Source organism: Rhinolophus hipposideros (assembly GCF_964194185.1).
Source record: "Rhinolophus hipposideros genome assembly, chromosome: 7".
Taxonomy (NCBI): Eukaryota; Metazoa; Chordata; class Mammalia; order Chiroptera; family Rhinolophidae; genus Rhinolophus; species Rhinolophus hipposideros.
Genome location: NC_138053.1, coordinates 13,058,873 through 13,085,903, shown reverse-complemented (window position 1 = coordinate 13,085,903; position 27,031 = coordinate 13,058,873). Strand labels below are relative to the sequence as shown.

Sequence of the window (27,031 nt, the reverse complement as noted above, 5' to 3'; positions counted from 1 at the left end):
GGGGATTCACAAAGCCAAAAGGTACAGTTTCAAGCTAATACGATTCTAGCAATGGTTTCAGAATCCCACTTCTCCCTAAGAGAGAACTGACCAAAACAAGGTAAAAGGAATGACCCTGATTTTTTGAAGACATAACATAACACGCTGGGGTTGCTTTTGCTATATTTAACCTAAGAGACAACAGATTGAAAATTAGCAGCGGTGGGAAGTTAAGAACCGCGGTAGTGACTTGTACATTTCTTCCCCTCTAAGGATGGTTTCAAGGGGACTGGGGCTTCATCTCTGTGGCAGAATTTCCTCATTGCCAGTAGCCTTTGGCCCAACATGATCCAATAGAAAATAAAGGCAACCAAACAAATTTTCTCTAGAATGGGGAACTTCTAAGCACCCTACCCTGGAAAAATATTAATAAAATTAACCTTAATTTAATCAGGAACTTTTGGTGACCCCACTGGTACTTTCAGATGCTAGTAAAATTAAATGCATGTATCACTTTCCACTTGGGCTCAAACTGAAAGGTGACTTCTGCTTTATTTCTCAAATGTTATCTAGTTGTCATTTTATTCTCATGAAGCAATTGATTGAAAACTCCTTCTTAAGGATGTTCCATGCCTTAGATTATGAAAAAGATCCCAAATTTATAGCCCCGTTCACTGTGTATATGTGTTGCTGCTCAGAAACAAAATTACACTCATTTTTATATTATCTATCTTGGTAGATCTTAAATTTTTTTTCCAAAGCTATCCCAATTTTTAACTTCTGAATCATCTCCCACACTTCATAATTGTGTGGGTAGCCTCTCATTCTTTCATAGTCTTCCTTTCTGGAACTTGGAGGGGCCGTAGCATAATTCCATCACATAAACCTTAATAGGAATGCAAATATTCAGAATTAAAAGCTCATTTTTCTTCCTTCAAGCTAGCTGTACTAACACAAGGCTATTCCACTGGCCATACTCTTTCCGAATATATGCTATATTTTTGCAAAATATGTTCTCAAGTGAGTGAACCTATGGAGGGATCCAGGTCATTTTATTTTTTACCATGACTGTGTGTGGCCCTGTTTTCAGAGCTCAAAGTGATGTGATCCATTGTTCTTTAAGACCAAACCTTGTTGAATGGGTTCTAAAAGTATCAGGGACATGTGCTATTCTTTGTGCGTCTAATATATACCCCTAGCACATTGTATGAAAAAGAAACCCCATTTTACATCAGATTGGTACAAATTCCACCTTTGTAACTTATTATATTTATGACCTTAAGCATATAATGTTCTAAACAAATGTCCTTATCTCTTCCTCTGCTTTATAGAATTGTCATAATTAAATGACATTCTCATCTGGTACATACGTAGATATTAATAATGGTTATTCTTCTTTCTTGTTTGAACCAGTAAAGAACTTAATAGTTCTTTTATTTTACCTATCCTCTTCATATGAGACAAATGAGGAAATGAATAACACTGTTATTAAGTGTAGGCATTTTCCATATATTTTCTCATTAAAACACAGAAAACCCTGGGAATTAGGAAAGATTGTCTCCACTTTACAAATCAGGAAACTGAGGTCTAGAAAGGCTAGCTGATATGGTTGAGTAGGTCATATAGAAATAGACTTTCTGTGCAGTGGTGGTTCTATGATACCAGTGCTTTTCAGCATTTTCCCACCCACATGTGCCGAATAGAGGAGAATCGGGTACCTGGAGATTAGCCCAAAGTGGATGACTTCGGGGAAACACGGTAGTAACTTCTGTAAAGCCTTGGGCGTATCTTCAACATGAATGTAAAGTTTTCATTCTGTTCCCACCAAGCTCTTCAGTAGAATTGATGATCCAGATTTATCCTTTGGCTTTGTAAACACCAGCTTAAGGAGCTCAGTGACACACCATCGCTGCTCTTTAAGATTCACTTTTCTTCATGGGTCCTGGAGAGCCTGCTGCTGAGTTTGATTTCTTTGTTATCGTTGCATATTTTTCCTTTAATATGATGATTTGCAGTGCTATTTTGTGAAGCCCTAACCAGTGTGTTAACTCAGTGATTCTCTTTCAGATCTCCATTCCAGCTTTCTCAGTAACCCTAATAAAGAAAACCAAAACTGCCCTTCTGTTGCCAAATGCCCTGATTATAGCCACAGTCACAGACAGGGTGAGTACCCAGCAGAGAAAAGGCACCTGTTTTGCCCTGCTCTGGTCTCCATTGTCTTAGGGGGCCTCTTGCCAAGGACCAAGACCCTGAACCACAAATATCATCTCCGACAGGGAATCGGGAAATAGGCTGTAAGGTTAATTTTAAAAATCCTAACCTTTAGACATTTATGTAATGTTGTTTCCCCTCACAAGATGATTTATTCCAATATGATTGTTGCCAATTTTGAATTTCCTACTGACTTAATTGCTTGACCAAGGTCAAACATATAAAATTCTCTCCCAACTTCCCTTTCCTTCACGTCTATTAGGTCAGGCTAAACTGATATGTTCAGTTTCTTTAATAATATTATTTAAAACAACAACCATCACCACCTTGTTGACAGCGTGAGGTGAAGTGATACTAAGGAGTCCCTAGGGTGGGGTGGTTACTCTCCCCATCACCTCAGTTGGGACCTCTCCAAAGCCATCTCAGATACATAAAAGTTGTGCTTGCTGTGCAAGTGCAGCTTCGGAACCAGTTCCTAGCCGCTCTTGGCTTCCAGGTTGCCTTAACTATCCCTCATTCCATGTTTCCCCGAAAATAAGACTGGGTCTTGTATTAATTTTTGCTCCAAAAGATGCATTAGGGCTGATGTTCAGGGGATGTCATCCTGAAAAATCATGCTAGGGCTTATTTTCCACTTAGGTCTTATTTTCGGGGAAACACGGTAGTTGTATACAGAAATTGTTAAGCTGTTGTTGACTATTAGGCTACCTCAGACGTGCAACCAGAAATATTTGCATTGAGAGTGGTGTTTATTTCAGTTTGGGAAGAGAGAGGGAGAATATTTTGGTTACTCATTTTACTTGAACTCATCTTTTAATATTTTACCTCCTATTTCTATGAAAGCATGAAAGCCATATTCTATTTCTAACCATATTGGATACCTTGGAGAAAGAGGGAGATGAAAAGATAAAAGAAGCTATATACGAGGTGTGATCAAACAATACAGTGAATGATTAAATAAAAATATTATTACAGTAAAAGACACACTGCCATTGATCCCCCTCAAAATACTCCCTCTCACTTTGAACACACTTGTCCTATTGTTCTTGCCACTTTCTGAAGCAGTTCTGGAAGTCCTCTTTCGTGTCTTTAGTTGCACTGTCCTGGTTGCCTTGATGTCCTGAATCATTTTGACTTTGGGGAAGAACCAGAAGTCACACAATGCCAGGCCCAGGTCCAGTGAATAAGGCGGATGAAGACACACCATAATGTCATTTGACAGAAATTGTCATATACCACAAGCAATGTGTGACACAGAGCATTGTCATGATGTAGGATGATTTAAAACACATCTTCTCTCAACCGTAGCTCACACCCAAGTGACTACACCAAACAAGTTGAAACTTGTCACACACTGTTGCTAAGGTTCGACGTGCCGCTTCCCGTATTGAAGATCCCGACCTTTCTGTTAGATGGCACTTGGCAGCAGCATTCACCGTATTTTGTGATCACAACGAAAGGCTTTGTGTCACACGTCGCTTCTGGTTCAGAAATTTCTGTCAAATAAAAACATTACGGTGTGTCCTCATCCACCTTATTCACTGGATCTCGCATCGTTCAATTTCTGGGTCTTCCCCAAAGTCAAAATTACCATGAATGGTGAACGTTTTGAATCGATTCAGGACATCGAGACAACCACAACAGCACAACTAAAAACACTCAACGGAAGAGGACTTCCAGAACTGCTTCAGAAAGTGGCAAGGACAATGGGATGAGTGTGTTCGAAGCTGGGGATCGGGGAACAGAATATTTTGAGGGGGATTAATACAATGTGTCTTTTATTGCAATAATTTTTTTATTTAAACATTCACCATATTTTATCATATGTTAATATCTATTTTTGAAAAACTAGTGGCTAATAAGCATCAAGTATGTCTCACCAGGCATATGCTAAATATTTTCATGATGTTTTCACATTATTCCATACTACCACCATATAAGAGGTGGTAGATACTGTTAAGAAAACTGAAGGTGTAAGGGATTATTAAGTAAGCAATTGGCCCAGTGTCACCTACTTAGTAAATGTCAGAACAAAAATTTGCAACTGGGTCTAATGCCAGAACCCATAATATTAACTACTTAAGAATACAATACTTGCTTGAAAATTACATCAAATTCTCTCCTGGGTGAGTAATAGGGGTAATCACAGACTTTGGAAAGGGAGTTTGAAAAGATACTTTGGTTCAAATAGATGGAGAAAGAGTGAGTTGTTATATTTTTGCAACATACTGTTTATAGTAAAATTATTTTTCCTTACTGTCACTTGTCTAGCTCTGATTTACTTCTTTCCCATAGCTCACTTATAACGATCCACTACAAAAATCTCCATATTTGTCCAAGGAAGTATCTGGAAGTGGCTTGAAAAAGAGTGAGCCTATTAGAGCCACTGGGAAATTTTCAATAGAAATCTAGGTCAGAGCAGAGAAAGCAGACCCTCAGGAATTGTTAAATACCTTTAAAAAGGGAACAGTGACTTTAAAGAAGACCTAGCAAATATCACTACCTCTTTCTAATGTCCACGCCTTTTCCTACCTGTGCTTATTTGGGGCACTATTTTCAGAGTATGGCAACCTTCATTTTGCTCTACATTTATTTATTACTTAAATTGGGTTTGGGGTTTTGTTGCTGTTGTGGGGAATATATTTGCTTTATTCCAGGAGTGGAATAAAAACTGAATGCGTGGATGAGCAGAATAAGAATACAGACCAGACAACGGTCGACATCATTTAAAATGAAATATATTCAAATGAATTTTTGAACTCTGAATTCTCCCTTCTCATCAGGCAGTATCTGTTATTAATTACTCTGTTTTCTTTTTTCAGTACATATTTGTGTCCTTTCTCTCCAGAGATTCAACTTACAAATTCCTAAAATCTGTGTGTGGACACTTAGATGTGAGTACAACATCGCTGAGCCTCCGCTGCGGTCTCTCTTCTGTGTTTCTTACAGTTTCATAGTTAATCTGGTGTTTCATTTTGTTTCCATATTTTCAGAATACAAGTGTTGGTAACAGTCCCAACCCGTCTTCTCTTGAAAACAGTCTTCGGGCAGACCGCCCTTCATCTCTCCCTCTGGTGAGTTGCCCACATCACTGTGTAAACAGAAAAGAAAGGGAATATGTCCCACAGGTACACTTTCCCTTACACCATGACCAGCGTGCAAGAGGAACTTGGGACCATAATATCTGAGGCAGAGTCGAAGACACAGGGCATTTCTGTTCCGAAGAAAAGGAGAACCACAGGAGGTCATAAACTTGTTTCCAGTGATTGAAGGGTTTTCCTGCAAAGAAAAAGAAACATGATAGCATGCTGTCTTGGCAAGTTACTGGTCACGGAAGGTATTCATAAAGTCTTGCTGCGTTTGCTTGTCAGTGTTGTTTTAGGGGGATTCACCGCTCTCTCTTGGGATAGGGCACGATTCATCCCAAAGATCCATGAATGTCTTCTATGTTCAAGGCACCAGGCTAGAGTACATTGTAAGGACACCAGGAAAAATCAAAACCAGTTCTTGTCTTCAGAGGCTTGACAGCTTAGTGGAGAAGATGTGGAATTCCTAGAAATAACTGTAAAAAGGGAAAGCTATAGGGCCAACATGAAAGGTAGAGATTTTTTTATTCCTTTAGACTTTGTTGACTTTAGAAGAAAACCTCCAGTGGAAAGTACCTCCCCCCTCCCCTCCCATTTGTACAAGAGTTGTAATATGATGTACAAGTTGGCCTGGGAGAGTCCTAGCCATATGATTCAAATGATTATACCCAAATTGAATATTGTTAAATGTTAAAATACCTTTGGTGAAGTGGTATGAGCCCATGGTTTCAACATCTACAAGTCTTTTTCTTGTTAAAAAAGTGGTGGGATTAGAAACCTAGTCACACAAAAACTTGGACAAGAATGTTCACAGCTGCATTCTTTATAAGAGCCAAAAAGTAGAAACCACCCTAATGCCCATCAACTGATGAAAGGATAAATTAAACATAATCTAGCCACACAGTGGAATATTATTTGCATTAAAAGGAATGAAGAATTACTGTCATACACTACAACATGGATGAAACTTGAAAACATTATGCTCAGTGAAAGAAGACAGAACACAAAAGCCACAATGTTATATGTTTCCATTTATACAAAATATCCCACATAGGCAAATCCATAGGGTCAGAAAGTAAATTAGTGGCTGCCAAGGGATGTGGGGGAGGGAGAAATTGGGAGCGACTGCTAGTGGCTAAGAGGTTCCTTTTTGGGGGGGGTGATGGAAATGGTCCGAAATAAGATAGTGGTGATGGTAGCACAACATTGGGAATGTTCTAAAAACAACTGAATTATACATTTAATGGTGAATTTTGTGTTATGTGAATTTCATCTCCATTTTTTAAAAAATCTTTATAAAAGCCTTTTTAAAAACCTTTTTTAAATAGTGGGAAGCAGTGCAAAATAGAATTAAACACATATGATTAGGAATCCAACAATCCTGGTTTCAAATCTGGGTTCCACCCAGCTGAGCTATGCCATCAGACAAGCTCTCGAACTGCTCTGACTCAGTTTCTTCATCTACTAAAATGCCAGCCTCTCCACGTGGCTGTGAAGGTTACGTGCAGTCATGTTAGTGTCAGGAGCTCTGCATCCTGCCTGACACATGATAGTCATTCAATAGATAATTAGTAAATGGAAAAGACTTGAATTTGTTCCATTTTCCTTCCCCTGTAAATTCTTCCGTGAAATTGAAATGATTATGGAAATGACCAAAAGACAGCTAGGTTGAGGTGAAAGGTTGGTGATTTGCTCATAAGATGAGTCTCTTCTTCATTTGACAGCTAACTAAATTGGGACAAGCTCAGCCTACTTGTACCTTGCCAGGACATTTTAATGACACCTCTTGTCTCTTTAGTTCTTAAGCACTTTGAGGGAATGAGTGGGGTACAAAGTAAAACATCCCTGCTTTTTCCTTGCTCTGTCATCCTTCTGTAATTTAAATGTAACATCACTGACCCTGTTTTGATTTAGTTGAGGGAAGAAAAAAAGCTAAAACCTGCAGGATCTCATTTGTTAAAGTCCTTTTCCCTTTTGTGTTTCCAATACCTTTTTTAAAATAATAATCAGAAAATACCTTTCTCTGTGTCCCTATATACAAACATGCATCTAGAACTCTCTACTTTTTTCTCTTATACATGTCTATTTCAGTCACTTTTTCTCATTACAACATGCTAATTGAGACTTCCGCAGCTTTACCCTGGGAGCTTTTCAATCATCAGCCTTCCAGTTGTTGTTTTTTTCTAGACTTTTGTTGTTTCCAACAAGTTGGCCACTCTTTGTTGATAGAATTCTAACTGCCCAGAAAAATCTCAGTTTTAGTAACCAGATACTCAGTGATTTGTTGGGAAAATCCCAGTAGTGTGGAGTAATCTTTCCTTCTTTTCCGTATTTTATAGGTCAGGCCTAAGTGAAGGCCTGCCTATTTAACAAAGGGAAATTGGCCTCTCTTCATTTCATTATTTCCCTTCAGGATTTCAACGATGAATTCTCAGATCTGGATGGAGTGGTTCAACAAAGAAGGCAAGACATGGAAGGATACAGCAGTTCTGGTTCTCAGACTCCCGAATCCGAGAACTCCAGAGGTCTGGGAAATTTTTTTGTCTTGACAAGAATTTAATTTTCCATAAAATATCTTTATCCCACCCCTTAAAAACAAACAAAGCAAAACAAAAATCCAAAAACACTTGTCATCCTAATTAACAATTGGAAAGGGAATATATGGAAAGGGTAGCTTGAAAGTTCCAGAAAATGGAATCACCTATGTGGTAAAAATCCATTTCCATTTATACACATTTAATAAATGTCTCTTAAATCGACATAATATTGGGTTGGTTGAAAGAGAGAAACATGTTTTCTTACCTCTTCTCTCACTATTATTAATTGTTATAGCTGAATCATCCCCATGAGTCAGTAGGAGAAGGACAGACTGTCTTTATATCATTTTATTACTTATTTGCTTGTTTATTGGATTTTAATCTTCAACCACTCAACCAGTTTATGAGAAGATCCATTTATGGTTTTGGTCGTTATGCATGTTATGAGATTGATTTGCTTTTGTGGTTGATCCTACATTTTTAAATGTTACGAGGAGAAAATTTACCCAGCCTCCTTTTGGCTTGATAGATTTCCGTGTGACAGAATCCCAGACAGTTCTGAATGTCTCCAGGGGAGAAGCAAAACCAACTAGGGCAGATGCCCATTTGAACAGAGTGCCTGAAGGAAAAGCCAAGAGTCTCCCTACACATGGTAATGAACGGATTATTGGAAGGGGCGGCATCTGCTTGTAATTTTTAAAGGGCCCTCATGTTTCATTTTATTACTGCCTTGCATAGTCCCTCCCCACCCTTCCTGTTATAGGTCGTTGCATATTAATTCATTTATTCATTCAATAAACACTACCCACTCCTCTTTTTTATATATGGGTGATACAAAGGTAAACAGCCTTCATGGAGGTCCCTTCATTATTCTGAATACTTCGAGATTGTGATTCAAAAATTGCTGTTAAAACTGAAATTATTGAATTATTTCTTATTTACTAGCCTAATAACCGGTTACCAGTTGTATTGGTACAGGAACAAGGATGGTATTTCCTTGTATCTCACCATTCACTCCAACACAGTCCTTGACACAGAGAAGGCTCCCGATAAATGTATTGAATGAAATGTGTTTGAAGGAATTGTAACTACTGGTTAAAATGACACCCGGAAGGCTTCAGTTAGTATTTTCTTTGATTTCTGCGAATAATTATCTCTTTCAAGTACCTCTTCCCCAATAGCGATATTGCTGGGTGAACGTAGTGTGTTGGTATTTTAAAACTGTCACTTTTTGTTTTCCATCCAACAGGTCAGTCAGAAACCATTGGAATTTTACACAAAGTAAAGTCTCAGAAATGTCCAACTCTCCACCAAATTCTTATATTCTATGCGATTATGTAAGTAAATGAATTTACTATTAGTGACTTAAAGTGATTCAGTTCTCCAAAAGAATAATATCTTCATGTTGCCATGCACCATTATTAATCTCAGTTGTCGCTAATGTGACCCAAATCTTTTCTTATACAATTTTTGTCTCCTATCTACTTCACCCTTTTTTTTCTTTAGGCTTAGGTCACATTTTCACATTCTTCCCCCTTCTCATTTAAATAGTGAGAAGGGAGGAAGGAAAAGCAAAACGGTTGTACCAACTCCAGCAGAGGACTAAGTTCTCAGTGGATACTATCAGTTAAGAAATTGTTCTGTGAGCTAGGAAGCATCTGTGTTGTTGATTTTTCCATCCATCCCATGTTCTCTGGACAGAGGCCAAAACAAAACAACTTTCAAATGTCATCCCCTTTATTGAAAACTTAGGCATTGACTTTTTTAACATCCCCCTCAGCTTCCAGTCTGTAACCAGTTGTTCTTCTGAAAATAGCCTGACCCAGTTCTAGGCTGTTCCTCACAACCACGCAGGATGTGCCCAGTTTGGTTTCCAGTGAAAGCAGGGAATTTGTGAGTCACCAGAGAACCAGACTGGGCACCCACTGGCTGGGCCTTTCCGGTGTGGAAGGAAGAGCACTGGATTGTTAATCCTCCTTGGGCATGGCCGGAGAAATCCCATTAGCAGTCAGTGGAAATTGAGGCCGTTGGACTAAAGGATTTTAAATCCCCTTCCAGTTTTGTGACAAGCATCAGCCTTTTGAAAAAAAGGTCTTTTTAAAGTCTCTTTGGCCAAGTTATTGTGGAAAATACCTTGCCTTGTATGTACGTTGGCTCTGAGTTTATTTAATGCACATCAGGTCCTGGTCATTAACCACTGAGATTTCTCTTTAATCTCTTTCCAGTGTCTGTGTACTAATCATCTCGACCTTCTACATGAGATACAGAATTAATACTCTGGAGGAGCAGCTGGGGTCACTAACTTCCATTGTGGACACCCATCGTACTGAGTAAGACATCTCGCTCCATCTGCTTGCTATTCAGATTAGTATAATGTTCATCCTGAGCTTAGCAAATATTAATTGAGGATACATTCTGTATGAGGTATTTTGTTAAGTGTATACAGAGTGTGCCAAAAAAAAGTACACACATTTTAAGAAAGGGAAAAACTATTAAAATTGTAATACTCAATATGGACTGATAACAAAAGATGAATACAAGTCACATTTGACTTCTATAATTACAAGAGATGCTCGAAGTGGTTACCATCAGCGTCCAGACACTTCTGATTACAGCAAACTACTGTTTGAATAACACTAACCAAAGTGTCCACTTGTATACATTTTTTTGGCACCCTGGTATATGGGAAGTAAAGAGGTGGGTGGGTCCTAGAAATGAAACACCTAACTGTGCACGTTCTTGAGTTGCTATGTTGTTGCCAGTGAGGAGGCAAGAAACACACCTACTTTTACATTATCTTGATCTTGATCTATTAGCCTACACTCAGTTGTGATCTTGGCCCATTTATTGAAATATAAAAGTTTATCTTAGTAACATGGCAGTGATTCAAGACATTCATAGGAAAGAAGCAATGCAAGTAACTCAGCACATTTCATCATCCATAACTCTTGACATTAGCTAATTATTTACAAAACGCTTGACCACTATAAAAATCCATCTGACTAGTAATTAGTTGAATGTGGCTGTGAAGATTTTTCCATCACAGTAATTCTTGCATATCTGACCTAATTAAACCTATTCAGATATAAGCTCTTTCCTTTAAACCCACTTACATGAGAATTTTGACACACTACCTAGTAAAATAAATTATCCCATGTTAGAAAGCATACTTTTAGTTCAACTTTTGAAAGCAGAGATATTCCTTTACAGAGCATATGTGCCATGTGCTAGACAATCTATTAGAATAGATACATACATGCACAAATAGAGTTTTCTCTCACTCTGTCTTTAACATAACTTTATAGCTCTTATTCCCATTTTACAGATGAGGTAACTGAGACTCACAGAAGTAATTAGTTCAATGTCTTAGTGGCTGTAATAGAATCAGGATTCAAACGCAGGTATATATGACTACAAAGACCACAGGCTTCCCAGGCTGCTTGGCTGTGAGAAGCAGCCTAGAACTGGGTCGCAGTTTTTCAGTGTGCTTCAGAATCGTCTGGCGGGCTTGTTAAAACAGGTTACAGGGCCCATCCCTAGTGTTTCTGATGCAGTAGATCCCAGGTTGGGCCTGAGAATCTGCATTTCTATCAAGTTCCCAGGTGATGTTGATACCAGCCTGGGGTCTACACTTCGAGAACTGTTATGTTGTCTCATTCTGGGGCCTTCCTTTATGCTCTAACAATTACCTAAAAGTCTTATTTTGTGGCTTACAAGTATGCTGGCATACAGGTTATTTTTGAACCATACATATCCTGGGGGTGCCAAAAAAAATGTATGCACATGACTTGTATTCATTTTTTGTTATCAGTATATATTGAGTATTACAATTTTGGTACAGTTCTTTCCTTTCTTAAAATGTGTATACATTTTTTTTAGCACCCTCTGTATATGTGAACCAGCAACACAGAAGCCTAAAGAATGGTTTGGAATAGATTCACACCCTGCCCTTACTCTCTCCCATCTTGTGCAAAGTGTTAATACACTCAGAGCTAGGAGGTGGCTCTAGATTATTGCAGACTATTCTGTTTACTATCATATAAGGGTTGATTCTTTTAGGAAAATGTACCTCATGTCCTGTTATTTAGTTAACTGGGTCAAGATGAGAGGGAAATTCCACTAACAAAGGCAAATGAAATATTTATTCTATTATTTGAATAATCAATTCAAGAAGAGTTTCCATCTGTAAAATACCATTTAAAGGAGAAATCACAAAGACCACATAGGACATGATGTCAGGCAATAAAATACTTTTACAGGACGTGAGCTTCCCCAATATCTTACTTCGTCCAAGGTAATCCAGCCACACTGCCCAGATCGCTAAATCCACACTCATAATCTGATTGTTTAGTTGCTACAGAGCCATCCTTCTGAATCCATGCTTTGTACTACCTTTGTTTTTACCAGCCTGTAGATCATCAGAATTTCATGTTGACAAATCAGTGTTCTAGGTCTCAGATCCTTCATCGAGAAACTGAAAGATTTAGATTCAGCTTCCTTTTTGGGATCTAAGATGTTCATAGTATGGATCAATGACAAAGAAAACAACTGTTTCAGTACTAGTAAATGAAAAACATCTCATTGCTTTCTTAATATTTGGATAGTCATTAATAATTTGCCAGGTGCCTATATCTCTAAAATGGATGATGTGTAAAATAAGTTAGACCAGTCATTGCCATCTAAAAACTTATCGGCCACAAAGAACAAGAAATATGGAGAAGACACAGACCATGGTTCTTAACCTTAAGATGAAAATCTGATAAACAGCTTTAGACCATCTCTCTAGGAAAATGTACCTACATCTCTAAGTTTCCTACAGTTTTAGCTAGTGTAGGACCCCCAGTGGATCCCAGAGTAAGAGCCTATACCATAAATAATTTAATGGTAAATAATGAATGCACCTATTAGATTATAAGGCAATGGCAAATTGCATTTGTATGGCAAGTCTCAAAGAACTACAAAAGTCTCACACTTCAACAGAATTCAGTGAAAGACATTCCTAAACATTCTGAAAGTTCTAGGGTAAAGGGTTCCTGCTCCTATAAAAAATAAGTATATGAGAAAAGCAATAATTCTTGTAGTAGGGGTAGAGAAGATATTAAGGTTTAATAAAAGGGTCTAAGAAACCAAGTGCTTGAGAGTAATTGTCTGATTTTTGTTTGGAAACTGAGGCACAACACAGCCCCTTAAACAAAAATAGCTTAAGAGATTTCTAGCTGAGCTGTTAAGAACTAGTCCTCAGGGGCCGCCAGACGGCTCAGTTGGTTGGAGCGTGAGCTCTGAACAACAGGGTTGCCAGTTCTATTCCCCCATGGGCCAGTGTGAGCTGCGCCCTCCACAACTAGATTGAAGATGACGAGCTGCCACTTAGCTTCCAGAGGGGCGGCCGGATGGCTCAGTTGGTTAGAGCACGAGCTCTCAAAAACAAGGTTGCTGGTTCAATTCCCGCATGGGATGGTGGACTGTGCCCCCCGCAACTAAAGATTGAAAATGGCAACTGGACTTGGAGCTGAGCTGCGTCTTCCACAACTAGATTGAAGGACAAGACTTGTAGGTGATGGGCCCTGGAGTAACACACTGTTCCCCAATATTCCCCAGTAAAAAAATTTAAAAAAGAATTAGTCCCCAAACATCTAGTCTGGGGTTGTGTATTACTGCAGGGCCTTTCTGAGGTTAAGTTAAAAGCTCACTCCCTTCTCTTATAACCTAGTTTTCTGTTCAAATAAATTTCAATTGTGTGTATTCCACTTCGTTCTTTGCCATTCTTGCCCACAATAATTTTTCTCTTTGTTCTTACAGAGAGACAGCACCATCCGGCCTGGGGTCACAAGTACAATTAAATATGGAGGTCCTCTGCCGAGAGCTTACAGCAAACATAATGAAATTAGAAAAGGTGACTGATTTCTTTCCTGTGTTGGGAGCAGTCGTAGTAGTGCCTGTCGATTGTCATAGATGAGGGGCTGTACATTAAAACACCTTCAATGTGCAACAGGCAGTGTAATTGACCAAGCCCAGCCAGGGGGCTGCATAGTAAATGTGAAAGACTATTTTATATTTCCACAAAGAAATAGGTTTCGATCTCATTTTCCTTGTTGGTCTATATTCTGGTTTTCCTTGTTGGTTTAAATGTTTCTCTGTACCATAGGGCCCAGTGGCAAGTGACTCTGACACAGGGCTCAGGGAAGGGACACAATGGGGAGTGTCCCAACCAGAGAGTGCAGCCCCACCTCCACCCAGGCTGATTGCTACCACACATAAAATATTGCATTCATTCCCTACTGTAACCCTGGGAGATGAATGTCATTGTTCCTATCTGACAGAGGAAGAATCCAAGTTTCTATTAACTTGCTCAAGGAGACATATTTAGAAAGTTGGCCGACCTGGAATGTGAACCAGGTCTCTCTGACCCCAAAGTTGTGCTCAGAAGCCCTCTGCCCTTCAGAATCCATCCCTAGGCCTTGCTGATAAGGCCACTGATGGACCTTTACCTCCAAAAGTATCTTCCTATAGGGCAATTTCAGGGCAAACCTGTCTTATGCTTGTGGCATTCTTAGAACTCAGCAGGAGAGTAAACAAGGACAAAAAGGTCAGCATGTCAGAAATACTGCCAAGTTAAACCCAATGAACATTCCTTACTACTTTCAACATGTCTATCCCTTCCATCTAATCCCCTGTTTTTATCATAATCCTTAAGGAAAGGTTTAGAGTTAAGTGTTCAATTCCAACCCACAAAATGCCCAGCAGCTTTCCGGAACAGTGCAGTTATGCTTACTTGGGAAGAAACATGAAATACAAATAAGTCAAACTGTGTTTGTTTTGCTATACTAAATGTTAGCATTTAACCACGGAAGTATTGAGAGCAAAGGTGTTTCAAACTTCTGTTCTAATCCAAGGCATGCCAGATAATTCCTATTGAATCATTGTATCTTGGGTTAATTTGGCAACTTTTTCTCTTTTAAATCCAAAATCAACCAAAGAAGGTATGGGGTAGCAACCGAATTGTTTTCCTTTCTAAAATTTGGCTGCTGAGAAATGAAGATAGTTGGGTTTGGGGTTTATTTTTTTGGTTATTGTTTTTGTAATGAAATGTTTACAAATGTTTGGCTTTCATGCTGACCAAGCGAATGGGGTGGTTTGAACTTTCTATTTTGCTCACTCTGGCATACAGTGGTATTTGGACCTGAAGCACACAGAATCCTGCTGTCCTCTTGTGCATTTCTTCCCACTTTCCTGCCAGGCCTGGCTAGGACACCACATTCTATAACGAGGGACAGAAAGACAGGGGCATTTGTCCACATAAGGCAGAAAGCTGGCCACGTCTTGTGCAGGCATTCACACAGAGCCTCAGCTAGGAGGCCTGAAAAACCAATAGAAACCTTTGTCCCAAAGCAGAAGCAGTCAAAGGTGGATTTAGGGTCAAACTGCATTATGTTGAGATCCTAAAAAGTTAAAAATTGCACACATTGCTCAAAGGAATGGAAGCATAAGAAGTTAGCAGGCCACACACATGTTCATTTTGATTGGTCCACCCCCCCTCCTCAGAGGCAGTCTGCCAATAGTGTAGCACAGCCTGGGGGTGAACTTGCGACTACATGCTGTGGGAACGTTGCAGCCAAGTCTCAGCTCTTTTTACTCAATACCAGCGATTTCCTTCTCCGTTCCTCCAGGGATTGCTTGCTCATGTCTAAGCCTCCTGATCTGCCATTAGCGTCGTCCCAATTTCTGTTCATGGCATCACAGCCTTTTCAGTCATCCTTGTTGGAAATCTAAGAATAATTTTTAACTCCGTCCTCTTTGGCATTTGCCACTGATTGACTAATTCGTTGAAAAGTGCTATGCAATCTATCTTCAAATGTCTCCTCAAATTCTCTTTCCATTGGCTCCATCTTAATCCCTTCTGGCCCCCTACTACCCATTTAACAGTGTGAACTCAGATCTCACTCTGGCTTTTATTTGCATTTTCCTGATTATTACTGCAGTTGAACGTCGTTTCGTATATTTATTGGCCATTTGGATTTTGTTCATTTTGCCCATTTATTGCCTTTATTTTATTTTGGGGTGTTGCGTCTTTGTAGGTATGTTGTATATATTTTGGATATCAGTCCTTGGTTTCATTACTTTTTCTGCCTTCCTACTCCTGAGTTTCTCTTTGGTCCTGTGGGATAGGTAAGGAAGACATGAAGTAGGAATGTCAGGGATGAAGGCAATGCCTTTTATGGGTAAAAAAGTAAAACTCAGTTTCTTAGAACTGGATATGGCATTAATGGTGGGACAGTGTAGAAGAAAGACCGTACGTTTTGGAGTCAGGCCTCTGCTACTTACTGTCTAACTGGTCTTATCCCTGTCTCTGGCCTTCAGTTTCATATGTAAAACCTGCCTGTGTGTGTAGTGGTGTATGGGTAAGGTGAGCACTCATGGAGTGCCAGGCACAGACTTGTTAGATCCTTTCCTCTTCACTGGCCTGTGTATGCCTGTAAGACGTCACTGACTCTGCCTCCAAAAGAAGACTATGTTTTTTTCTATTTTCCATGGGGTTGCCTGCTCTCATCACAGTGCTGGTTGTTGAGAATTCCTTGCTCTGAATTCTTTAAAGTTCATTTCCTCAACAAACATTTACTGAGCCCATTTTTAATGTCCAACGCTGTATTATTGTAGTCTCGAGATCCAAAGACATGGCGTGCTTCTTGTCCCTGTGAAGTTCACAGCCCCCTGGGAAATACTGTACGATACCGAATAGTAGTGTTAAACATTATCACGTGGTGTTTGTCTGATTGAAACCATCACGTGGGCTCTGTAAAACCAGTTTCCCATTGTCTCTGAATGCATTCAGAACCCACCTGGCATCCCCAGAGCTTTGGTTCTTTTTCTTCCCTCTGATTTCTCTCAGTCTCTACTGACATTCTCATCTTTGTGCAACTCTTTCTTTTTCGGCCCTATCTTTTTTCATTTTTGAAGCGGACTGTCAAACAGAGTTCTGGTCCATTCAAAAGCATCTGTTTGCCTGATCTAAATTTAACCTACGTGTAGCTTTCTATTCAAGGGAGAATAGATTAATTTGAAGCATTGAGAGGCCATAGCAAATATGCCCTTGATAGACTCCATTCTGTTTAATAACAGGAGCTTCTCTCTTATTATTTCAAGATACAAAACAACTTACAGAAGCTGCTTGAGAACGGTGACTGACTGCCCAGATGGCGCGGGCCCACGTCCTGCCTCGCGCTTCCCTTTGAAGAAGGTGCTCCCAGAGGCGGTCTGGCGGAGCGCTCCCTGCTGGCCAGAGGAGCGAGCAGATGGCGACCCCAGCCATGTTTGCCCTGGAGGCCTCCAGCTCAGGACAGGGGGGAGAGGGAATAATTTTGGTTCCTGTGCAATAAACGTTGACCTTGACTCTCTGAGGAAATTTTCAGTGCTGCTGCCTGAAGAAAACAGACCCATCCCGGGAGGTCTCAGGAAGGAACTGGTGGATGGACCTTCTATTCCATGATTGTGCTTCAGTGGTTATCGTGACTGGGCCAGCAAACACACTCCACGCCCTACCTTTGCCGTCCTGCCCACGCACCTTTTCTCTCCTTTACACCCCAGCCTTCAGAGGAAGGGGTGTATCACGTGCCAACAAACCTGATAGGGTCCTTTAAAGAATTAGCCATGAGTCTCCAAAAGGCAATAACTAGCTCTAATGAGCACATGTGCTTCAAAGAAGTAACACCAGCATTTCGTCTTTTTTTTTTTTTCCCTCCTACTGTTATGTTCTGGTTTAAATCATCTGTGTATCTTAACTTCTCAATTGAGTTATTGGCAAGAATATCAGGCAAAGTAGATTAAACTAGCCATTTATGGTTTGTTTTGTCCCTCTACTACTTCATTGGACTGATTCTCACCCACCCCACCTCAACAATCTGTGAGACATGGGACTGAAGTACTAAATAAACTTACTTTGTAAACAAAACTAATCTTTAAACCAAAAAGTATAATCGTGATTTGATACAGGACGAAAAACACTGAATTTTTAAGATGATAGGTGGACTACATTAGTTTTGAAACAGGATGTCTGTATTGAATGCTGAAAGCCCTTTCAGCATGAGGATAGCATGCTTTTTTCTTTTGCTAACTAAAATAAATAACTGGTGGTTTGCTAACTTCTATTCACCATATGGGTTGCCTGGTTTTATTAATAATTATTTAGGTACCAGAAGATCTGTAATATAAAAGATATTCTGTTTCTATCTGCAATGCATTTTATAATCATTTCTATGAAATGTATTTTGTTTAATCATATAAGCTAATAAGTGAATTGGTTACATCCTTTGTATTTGTTAGCCTACTGGACAAGAATTGTGCCTGGTGCACCCCTGGCTTTTAATAAATACTCATTGGTTAAAATGCCCTGCTAACACTGTGTTTTGTCAATTTGTGAATTATTTTAGTTAAGTCAGTCTGCTTTTTAACTGCTTCTCACTTCCTCTCTACTACTGCCAACTCACCCATACTTCTTTTTTCCTGAATATTCATTTCAAAACTCAAAAGTGATTTGAATTCTTGGATTTTAATGACATAAGGGAAAGAAAATGAACTTTGAAATCAGAAATCCAATGCTTGATTCTGGGGTTCACATTTTATGAGTTATGTGACCGTAAGCAAGATATTTGGCCATTTATCCCCATTTTATTGATGAGGCTCAAAGGACCGACAAAAGTGTCATTGTGAGGATTAAATGTGATAATGTCTCTAAAGTATTTCACCATGTCAGGCAAGTAGTAAACTCTCATAATAGGTACCATATTCATTATTTTAAAAAAAGTTTTCATATCTGACATTGCAGTTTTATAAAAGTTCTATGTCAATGCTTTATACTCGAAACCCATTAAAGATTCATAAGTGGGTCAGTCACCTCTGGAGAGAAATTTTACAACTGTATGAACAGCTTTTAAAAGGTTCAATTTTCACTGATTTTGTAATCTCATATCTAGGAATTTATCCTAAAGCAGTAAGCAGATACCTAGTCAAAGATTTATGTACAAGAATATTCTCTGAAGCTTTAAAACAGCAAAATATTAGCAACTCTAAATATTCAATAGTATAGCATTTAAATGATGTAGTTATTTGGAAAAATGTTGTCAAAGAATGGCATAGAAAACAGTATAAAAAGGGTAGGTACAAAACTACGTGGTTTGATCCCAATTTTATAAATAGACTCCTGTGTGTGTGTGTGTGTGTGTGTGTGTGTGTGTGTGTATACACATTACAGTATATGAAAGCACACACACACATTGACCTTTTCTATATTCTCTACATTTTGCATAATGAAAAGTTACTACCTTTTTTTAATCAGGTAAGTTCATTAAAAATATTAAGTGGCTTTCCAGGAATCAGATCTTACAACTGTACACACACCCCTCCCCCAACACTTGCTAGTTCTGTACCAGGAGCCACTTTTTCAGTATTTTTTTTTCCAACAACCACTATAGTTGACTCTTCCAAAGAGGGATAGCATTTCATCATTTCTAGATTTAGGGTTTTTTTGTTTATTTTTTTGGTTTTTGTTTTGGGGAGTTTGCTTGTTTGTTTTTTTGTTTTGGGGATGTTGCTGCTGCTTTTTTTTTATAAGTCACTCCTAAGTCAAAAGCTACTGCAAGTGGATCTAAATGGTGATGTAGTTCATATGTCTGCATATTAACTACAAATCAGCATAGGAAAGCAAGCATCAGGGATTTTCAGCCTCTACCACCTTGATACAAAAGTAGGGAATTCTAACATATGAAGGGGTTTCAGATGCTCAGTGGGCAAAATAATAGCAAATGCTCCCCATATATAACTTGCCATTTAAAACTTGAGCATTACCTTTCTAGAATCAAAAGAAAAAGAAAAAAACTTTAAAAAGAGATTGATTGTAATGCTATTTCCATACATTCTGATGTTTTAATCTATGATTAAATATATACTATTTTGGTGAATAGAAATTACCAATCTCACATAAATTGGAAATGTTATTACTATTGACCTCCCAAGCTTTGTGAATATTTAAGATACCTTCCTATACATACTCCACAACACTCCAAGACATTTCCCTGGTACTCATTCTTTGAAACCATCCAGACACTTTTCTAGGATGGCTTTTCCTTGCCTTGTCCAACTCATCTTAGTTCATAAATTCATGGAGTCAGACCGAAAAGTTTCCAACTTAAATACGAATTGTCTCATATGCTGTTCTGATTTATGTATCCTAATGGTGAAATTCAACTGACGCTTTCCTTCTTTACCTGTTTTGTTTCGGGTGATCTAAAGGTCATGGAGACTAACATGTTATAGATAACTCAGGTGATTTTGCTTTCAAGCATTTTTTTTTTAAGTGAAAATTTTGTAAGACTGCCTCAGTAATAGTTATCATTTGGGATCCATAACCTGATCTTATAAAGGAACCCAGTGACATAACATTCTTTTCATGTGCTTCTTTTAGCCTATCCCTGCTAATAATGATGATATTGCCAGTTCTTGACCAAAAACAAAAAAATCAAAGGCATTAAATGAAGCAGCTTTGATCACAGAATTTCCAGCACTACTGTATTTTTTTCCAAAGCTGAAGCCTTACCCAAAGCAATCTACAGATTCAATGCAACCAGAATCAAAATTCCAATGCCATTTTTCACAGAAATAGAACAAATTCTAAAATTTGTATGGAAGCACAAAAGACCCCAAAAGCCAAACAAAGCAATCTTGAGAAAAAAACCAAAGATGCAGGAACCATGCTCCCTGATTTCAAACTTAATTATAAAGCTATAGTAATCAAAACAGTATGGTATTGGCATAAAAACAAACATATAGATCAATGGGAATAGAAAGCCAAGACATAGACTCATGTGTACATGGTAAACTAATTTACAACAAAGGAGACAAGAATATACAATAGAGAAAGGGCAGTTTCTTCAATAAATGGTGTTGGGAAAATTGGACAGCAACATGCAAAAGAATGAAACTGGACCACTTTCTTACACCACACACAAAAATCAACTCAAAATGGATTAAAGACCTGAATATAAGACCTGAAACCATACAACTCCTAAAAGAAAACATAAATGATAACATCTTTGACATCAGTCTTGCAATGACTTTTTAGGATCTCATACCAAAACCCAAGGCAATCAAGTAAACAAGTGGGACTACATCAAACTAAAAAGCTTCTAAGATGCAAAGGAAATCATCACCAAAGTGAAAAGACAACCTACTGAATGGAAGAAAATATTTGCAAAATCATGTATTAATATCTCATAAGGGCTTACTATGCAAAGTATATAAAGAATCCATACAACTCAATAGCAAAAAAAAACCAAACAATCCAATTAAAAAATGGGCAGATCTGAGTAGTCATTTTTCCAAAAAAGATACACAAATGGCCAACAGGTACATGAAAACATACACATCACCACTAATAACCAGGGAAATGCAAATCAAAACTACAGTGAGGTATTACCTCACACCTGTTATAATGGCTATTATCAAAAAGAGATAACTATTGGTGAGGATGTGGAGAAAAGGGAGCCCTTGTGCACTATTGGTGGGAAAATAAATTGGTGCAGCCACTATGAAAACAGTATGGAGGTTCCAAAATTTAAAAATAAACAACCGTATATTCTATCAATTCCACTTCAGGGTAGTTACCTGAAGAAAACAAAAACACTAACTCAAAAAGAGATATGCACCCCCATGTTAATGGGGCACTGCTGCATTATTTACAACAGCCAAGATATGGAAACAACCTAAGTATCTACCGATGGATGACTGGATTTAAAATTTTTGATACACACACACACACACACACACAGGAATATGATTCAACCATAAAAAGGAATGACATCTTGCCATTTGCAACAACACGGATGGACCTTGAGGGCATTATGCTAAATGAAATAAGTCAGAGAAAGACAAATACTGTATGATATCATTTATATGCAGAATCTTAATAAAATAAAAAAATACAAGCTCATAGAATACACAGAACAAAACAGTAGTTGCCAGAGGCAGGGGATGGGGGAGTGGGCAAAATGGATTAAGAGTGTCAAAAGGTATAAACTTCCAGTTATAAGTCATGAGGATGTAATGCACAGCATGGTTACTATAGTTAATAATGCTCTATTGCATGTTTCAAAGTTGCTGAGAGTAGATCTTTAAAGTTCTCATCACAAGAAAAAAAGAATCTGTAACTGCATATGATGACCAATGTTAACTAGACTTAGTGTGGTGATCATTTTGCAACTTTTACAAATATAGAATCATTATGTTGTACCCCTGAAACTAGGAGGTATGGTCAAATAATACGGTGAATGTTTAAATTCTAAAAAAAAAAATTACAGTAAAAGACACATTGCCATGAATCCCCCTCAAAATGCTCCCTCTCACTTCAAACACACTTATCCCATCGTTCTTGCCACTTTCTGAAGCAGTTCTGGAAGTCCTCTTTCCTGAGTGTCTTTAGTTGCACTGTCATGGCTGCCTCGAAGTCCTGAATTGATTCAAAACATTTATCTTTCATGGTCATTTTGACTTTGGGGAAGAACCAGAAGTCACACAGTGCCAGATCTGGTGAATAAGGTGGATGAGGACACACCGCAATGGGTTTATTTGACAGATATTGCCATACCAGAAGCAACATATGACACGGAGCGTTGTCATGATGAAGGATAAAATAAAGACACTCACAAAAGAGGACTTCCAGAACTGCCTCAGAAAGTGGCAAGAACGATGGGATAAGTGTGTTTGAAGCAAGGGGGAATATTTTAAGGGGGATTAATGGCAGTGCGTCTTTAAGTGTAATAAATTTTTTTAAATTTAAACATTCACCGTATTGTTTGATCACAGCTCATATTTATTTCATTCCCCCCTCCACATATGAGAATAGGGTGATAGAATAGCCAATTATCTCTCGACCCAAGCAGTGTAGGCTCTTGCCCTCCCTCATTCATAGGCCCTGGGCAGGCAGTGATCCCGCTATCCCTTTACCCGTTACCCCATTTAAAGATTGTGACTGTGAACTCTATTCCTTCTTAGACCACAATAGGAAGTAACAAAAATCTTCCCCAGGACCCAGCTAGGCATTCCTTGCCCTTGGGTGAAAGTGACTCTGTTGAGAGTGCAGTCCAAAGCAGTAGGAAATGCTTTGCTGGCTACCAAAAGGAATGTCTGTGTTTTTGTCTAACCAGCATCATCCTAAGAGTAATCTAATTTTTTTAAGAGCCATGCAGTTAAGCAAGGCTGCATTAAACATTTTATTATTTTTTTCATTTAGTTTTTATCAGTTTCAGGTGTACAAAACAATAATGTGTCTTATTTTTAATTTTTAACAATCTTACTGATGTACAATTTATTTATAATAAATTACACATGTTTAAAGTGTACCACCTAAATTGGACATAGGAATATACTTGTGAAACCATCACCACAATCAAGATAATAAGCATATCCATCACTCCCAAAAGTAATCCCTTGGCAACCCCTCTCTTCTGCCCCACCCCCACTATACCCTGCAGCCCCAAGCAACCATATATCTGCCTTCTGTCTCTTTATATTAGTGTTCATTTTCCAGACGTTTATGTAAATGGAACCATACAGTATGTATACTTTTTTGTCTGGATTCTTTCATCCAGAATAATTATTTTGAGATTTATCTACTTTTTGTATGTTTCAGTAATCCATTCTTTTTATTGCTAAGTAGTAGGCCATTGTATGTATACACCACAAATTGCTTATTCATCAGCCTGTGGATGGAAATTTGGGTTGTTCCTAGTTTTTATTTATTACAGGTAAAGCTGCTTTGAACATTCCTGGACAAGTTTCTGTACAAACATATGCTTTCATTTCTCTTGGGTGAACACTAGGAATGGAATGGCTGGGTCATATGGCAGGTATGCATAACTTGCTAAGAAACTGACAAATTGTTTTTCCAAAGTGTACTACTTACGATTCTCACCAACAGTGTATGAGAATGACAGTTTCTGTACATCGTCACCAACACCTGATATGATCGGTCTTTTAAATTTTCACAGGAGTGTCTAATACACAATGTGTAATCCCATTGTAGTTCTAATTTGCATTTCCCTAATGACTATTGATATTGAGCATCTTTCACGTGCCATCTGATATCTATTTATCTTCTTTGGTAAAGGATCTGTCCAAATCTTTTGCCCATTTTTATTGGTCTGTTTTCTTATTATTGAGTTTTGTGGGTTCATTCTATTTTCTAGATAAAAGTCCTTTATCAGCTTTGCAAATATTTGCAAATATCTTCTCTCACACCATGGCTTGTCTTTTCATTCGTTTTATGTCTTTCAGAGAGAGGCTCTCTCCTCTCCAGTACTCTATTCTGCAAACTCTAGCCACTCGGGCTTGCCCTGGCTCCATTTCTGCCAGGGTTCTCCTCCCTTCCCCACAGCATAAAAGCTTTCTGCAAGCAGTCAGCCAGAAGCTCACCTCCACTGTTTCACCTCCACTGTTTTCCTTCTCTCAGGTGTAAGCATTTTTCATTACCTGATTTCCAGTGTCTTGAAAACCGTTGTTCATATATTTTGTCTGGCTTTTTTGGTTGTTTCAGGTGTTAAAATAAAAAACAAAAGGAGACCAGCCTTGAAAATTCCCTGAGCAGACAAAACTACTTTAGTCGTACAATACAAGCAAAGCTTAATTTAGCTCGTTTTGCAAGACTAACTTGACCTGGGTAATTTCTTGTTTATGCCTCTGGAAATGTAAGCAAAACCTAAACTGTTTCCCAAAATTGATATAAGGTAACCACTGACCAATTCCGTATCATTTTTTTAAATTCTAAAATTACAGCCAAACACTGTAAAGAGAAAACAATCACTGCCTTCTCACTGTATAAGCTCTTCAAAACAATAAACCTCTGAGGCTCATTCCATGTTTAGTTTGAGTGCTCCCAGTTCAGGAACTGCCGTTCGGGGTGAGCACAATACATGTACTAATTACTACTTCTGTGAGTCACTGGTTTTTCTTCAGCTATTTCTGAACTTTTGATCCAAGTGAGAAACCAATACTAGTCCCTGTTACTCCATCTTGAATGAGAATGGAAGTCCCACAGCAGAGAAAATTTGACAGCAAGGGCTGTGAACCGGGTAGAAAGATTTGTTAACTCCATGACAGAAAAGGGAAACACAACACAAAGACAGCACGGAGAGAGCAAAACGAGGTTTAGGGAACAAGAGAGAAGCAGTTGAAAGTATTAAAGCTTAGAGCTCATGGGGGGTCTCCATAAAGCTGAAACACAGAGCTATGAGGAAGGGGCGCACCAGGTGGGGCTAATGTCCCAGAGGGGGCATAATGAGGCTGGTTCTGCAAATGCTGGGAAAACTGCAAACTGAATTCAGCTGCTGCTAAATGAATAAACTATCATTGCCAGGGTGAAGTGAGAATAAGGTGACACTCACTGGACCAGGAACAGGAGGTTCTCAGGGGGCCAAGAGGAAGGTGCAATCCCCTATCCCATTCCAGCCTCACGGGCTCTTACTAACGGCCACTATTAGCAGAATCTAACACGGAGAGGCTGGCAAAACAGAAATATGGTTTGATGAATCTCAACATCAGCATTGCACAGTGGAGTTTAGAAGGGAGGGCTTCAAACTAAGAGATAGTAGCTTAATAACTGTCTACTATCCACTCCACTGGCTACTCAGCTGCCATACACACCCTTCTGCACATACTTGAACTCTCACACAACAAGAAACACAACTCTGCTCTTAACAAGACGCAACTCGACTTCATACAAATGAAGATATTCTCGCCCTTACCTGAAAATGATGAGATGCAAAGTCCCCACGTTCATTGTATCCCTCTCTGCGGCCGGCACCCTCAGCACGCTGTGTGGAGACGGGGCCTGCACCCACCACCCCTCTTCCGCCCCCTCCAGGAGTTCCCAGCGTTCCCTGCACCCAGGTGCTGGGCAGGTGTTTGGCCTCAGTGATCAAGGAGCTGCAAAAGGGGGCTGAGGGCTTGCTTTGCTTCACTGTGAACATCCCGGCGCTCAACGATGGCCCCCACCTCAAGGAGTTTTTCCAGGGGTGGGGAGGTGACACAGCCTTCCAGGGTGTCCAGGGACTGGCACATCCCGCCACCCCCTCTGATCCCCACACTGCCCTCTGAGGAGCCTTGAGGAGGTGGAGGTGCCACCGACCCTGCCATCCAGCCCTGCAAGGCGGCCTGATTCTCTCGTGGGAGCACCAGGAGGCATCCTGTTCCCCTGGCCCAGGCCTCGCACCGAAGCTGAGCTTGTCCTCTTTCACCCCTTTTCCAAGGGAGAAGATGCAGGCCCCAGTCCTACTCCCTGGGTGAGCTCCAGCGATGCAGGCAGAGTCGGAAAGGCTGGATCAGGAACCTTGGGAGCCAGGAGGACAGGAGGAGGAAGAAGAGGAGGAACAGGGAGAAAAAAAGGAAGGAGGGCTGCCCCTGCCTATCGGAGCCAAGCCACAGCTCTTATCACCCGGCCAGCGGCCAGCGCGGGGACAGGGTTGGGGGTGTCGCACATCCTGCTCCAGTGACCCGCCCCCTGCCCACAGGAAGGCTGTGAACAAGAAGGCAGCCAAGTACCTGAAGTGGGCAGACAAAATCCTGCCCCTGCACTTGTCCCAGCTCCCAACCTGAGAGGGAGGGGACCCTTCCCCAGGACTCTAGCTCCAGTGCTGTGGCCTCCCCTTCTCCCATCCCTGGTGTCTTACCTCCTGGTATTGTAACTCCAGTGACCATTTCTTTATGTAACTGTACCAAGAATGGGGAAAATAATAAATTCAAACCTCCCTTTAAATAATTAAAATAAATTAATAATTTAAATTAATAAGACTGACTATTTTTAATTAATTATTCCTCAAATTTGGTCACAGTGCCACCTGAATATTCTGTTCCCTAATGACTAAATTGTAAAGTTAGCCTCCAACAAAACCTGTATAAGTTATTAAAGGGAAGGAAGAAGAAAATTGTTACTACAGAGGGTGCCAAAGAAATGTATACACATTTTAAGAAAGGAAAAAGCTGTATTAAAATTGTAATACTCAATATATACCGATAACAAAAGACCAATACAAGTCATGTGTATACTTTATTTTGGAACCCCCGGTATATACATTTATAATACACATTGTGGTAAAAGCATGCCCACATATGCACACATACACGTACTTGTACACACACAAAGCAAGGAAGAAATATGCATAGCTGCTATAGTCTGCA

The 27,031-nt window shown here is 39.4% G+C and overlaps 1 protein-coding gene across 6 annotated transcripts in view; it reads left to right on the top strand.

Annotated features, from left to right (window-relative positions):
* The window catches only part of GRAMD2B (GRAM domain containing 2B), a 110,433-nt gene extending 91,732 nt beyond the window's left edge, over positions 1-18,701 (top strand). For all 6 annotated transcript variants that reach the window (XM_081053995.1, XM_081053996.1, XM_081053998.1 and 3 more), the window contains 9 exons: positions 2,047-2,142; positions 5,013-5,084; positions 5,184-5,264; positions 7,690-7,801; positions 8,343-8,465; positions 9,063-9,150; positions 10,039-10,143; positions 13,613-13,706; positions 16,955-18,701. In XM_081053995.1, coding sequence (XP_080910121.1) covers positions 2,047-2,142; positions 5,013-5,084; positions 5,184-5,264; positions 7,690-7,801; positions 8,343-8,465; positions 9,063-9,150; positions 10,039-10,143; positions 13,613-13,706; positions 16,955-16,996 — 813 coding nt within the window. In that variant the 3' untranslated portion in view covers positions 16,997-18,701. The remainder of the gene's footprint in view (positions 1-2,046; positions 2,143-5,012; positions 5,085-5,183; positions 5,265-7,689; positions 7,802-8,342; positions 8,466-9,062; positions 9,151-10,038; positions 10,144-13,612; positions 13,707-16,954) is intronic.
* The last annotated feature ends 8,330 nt before the right edge of the window (positions 18,702-27,031 follow it).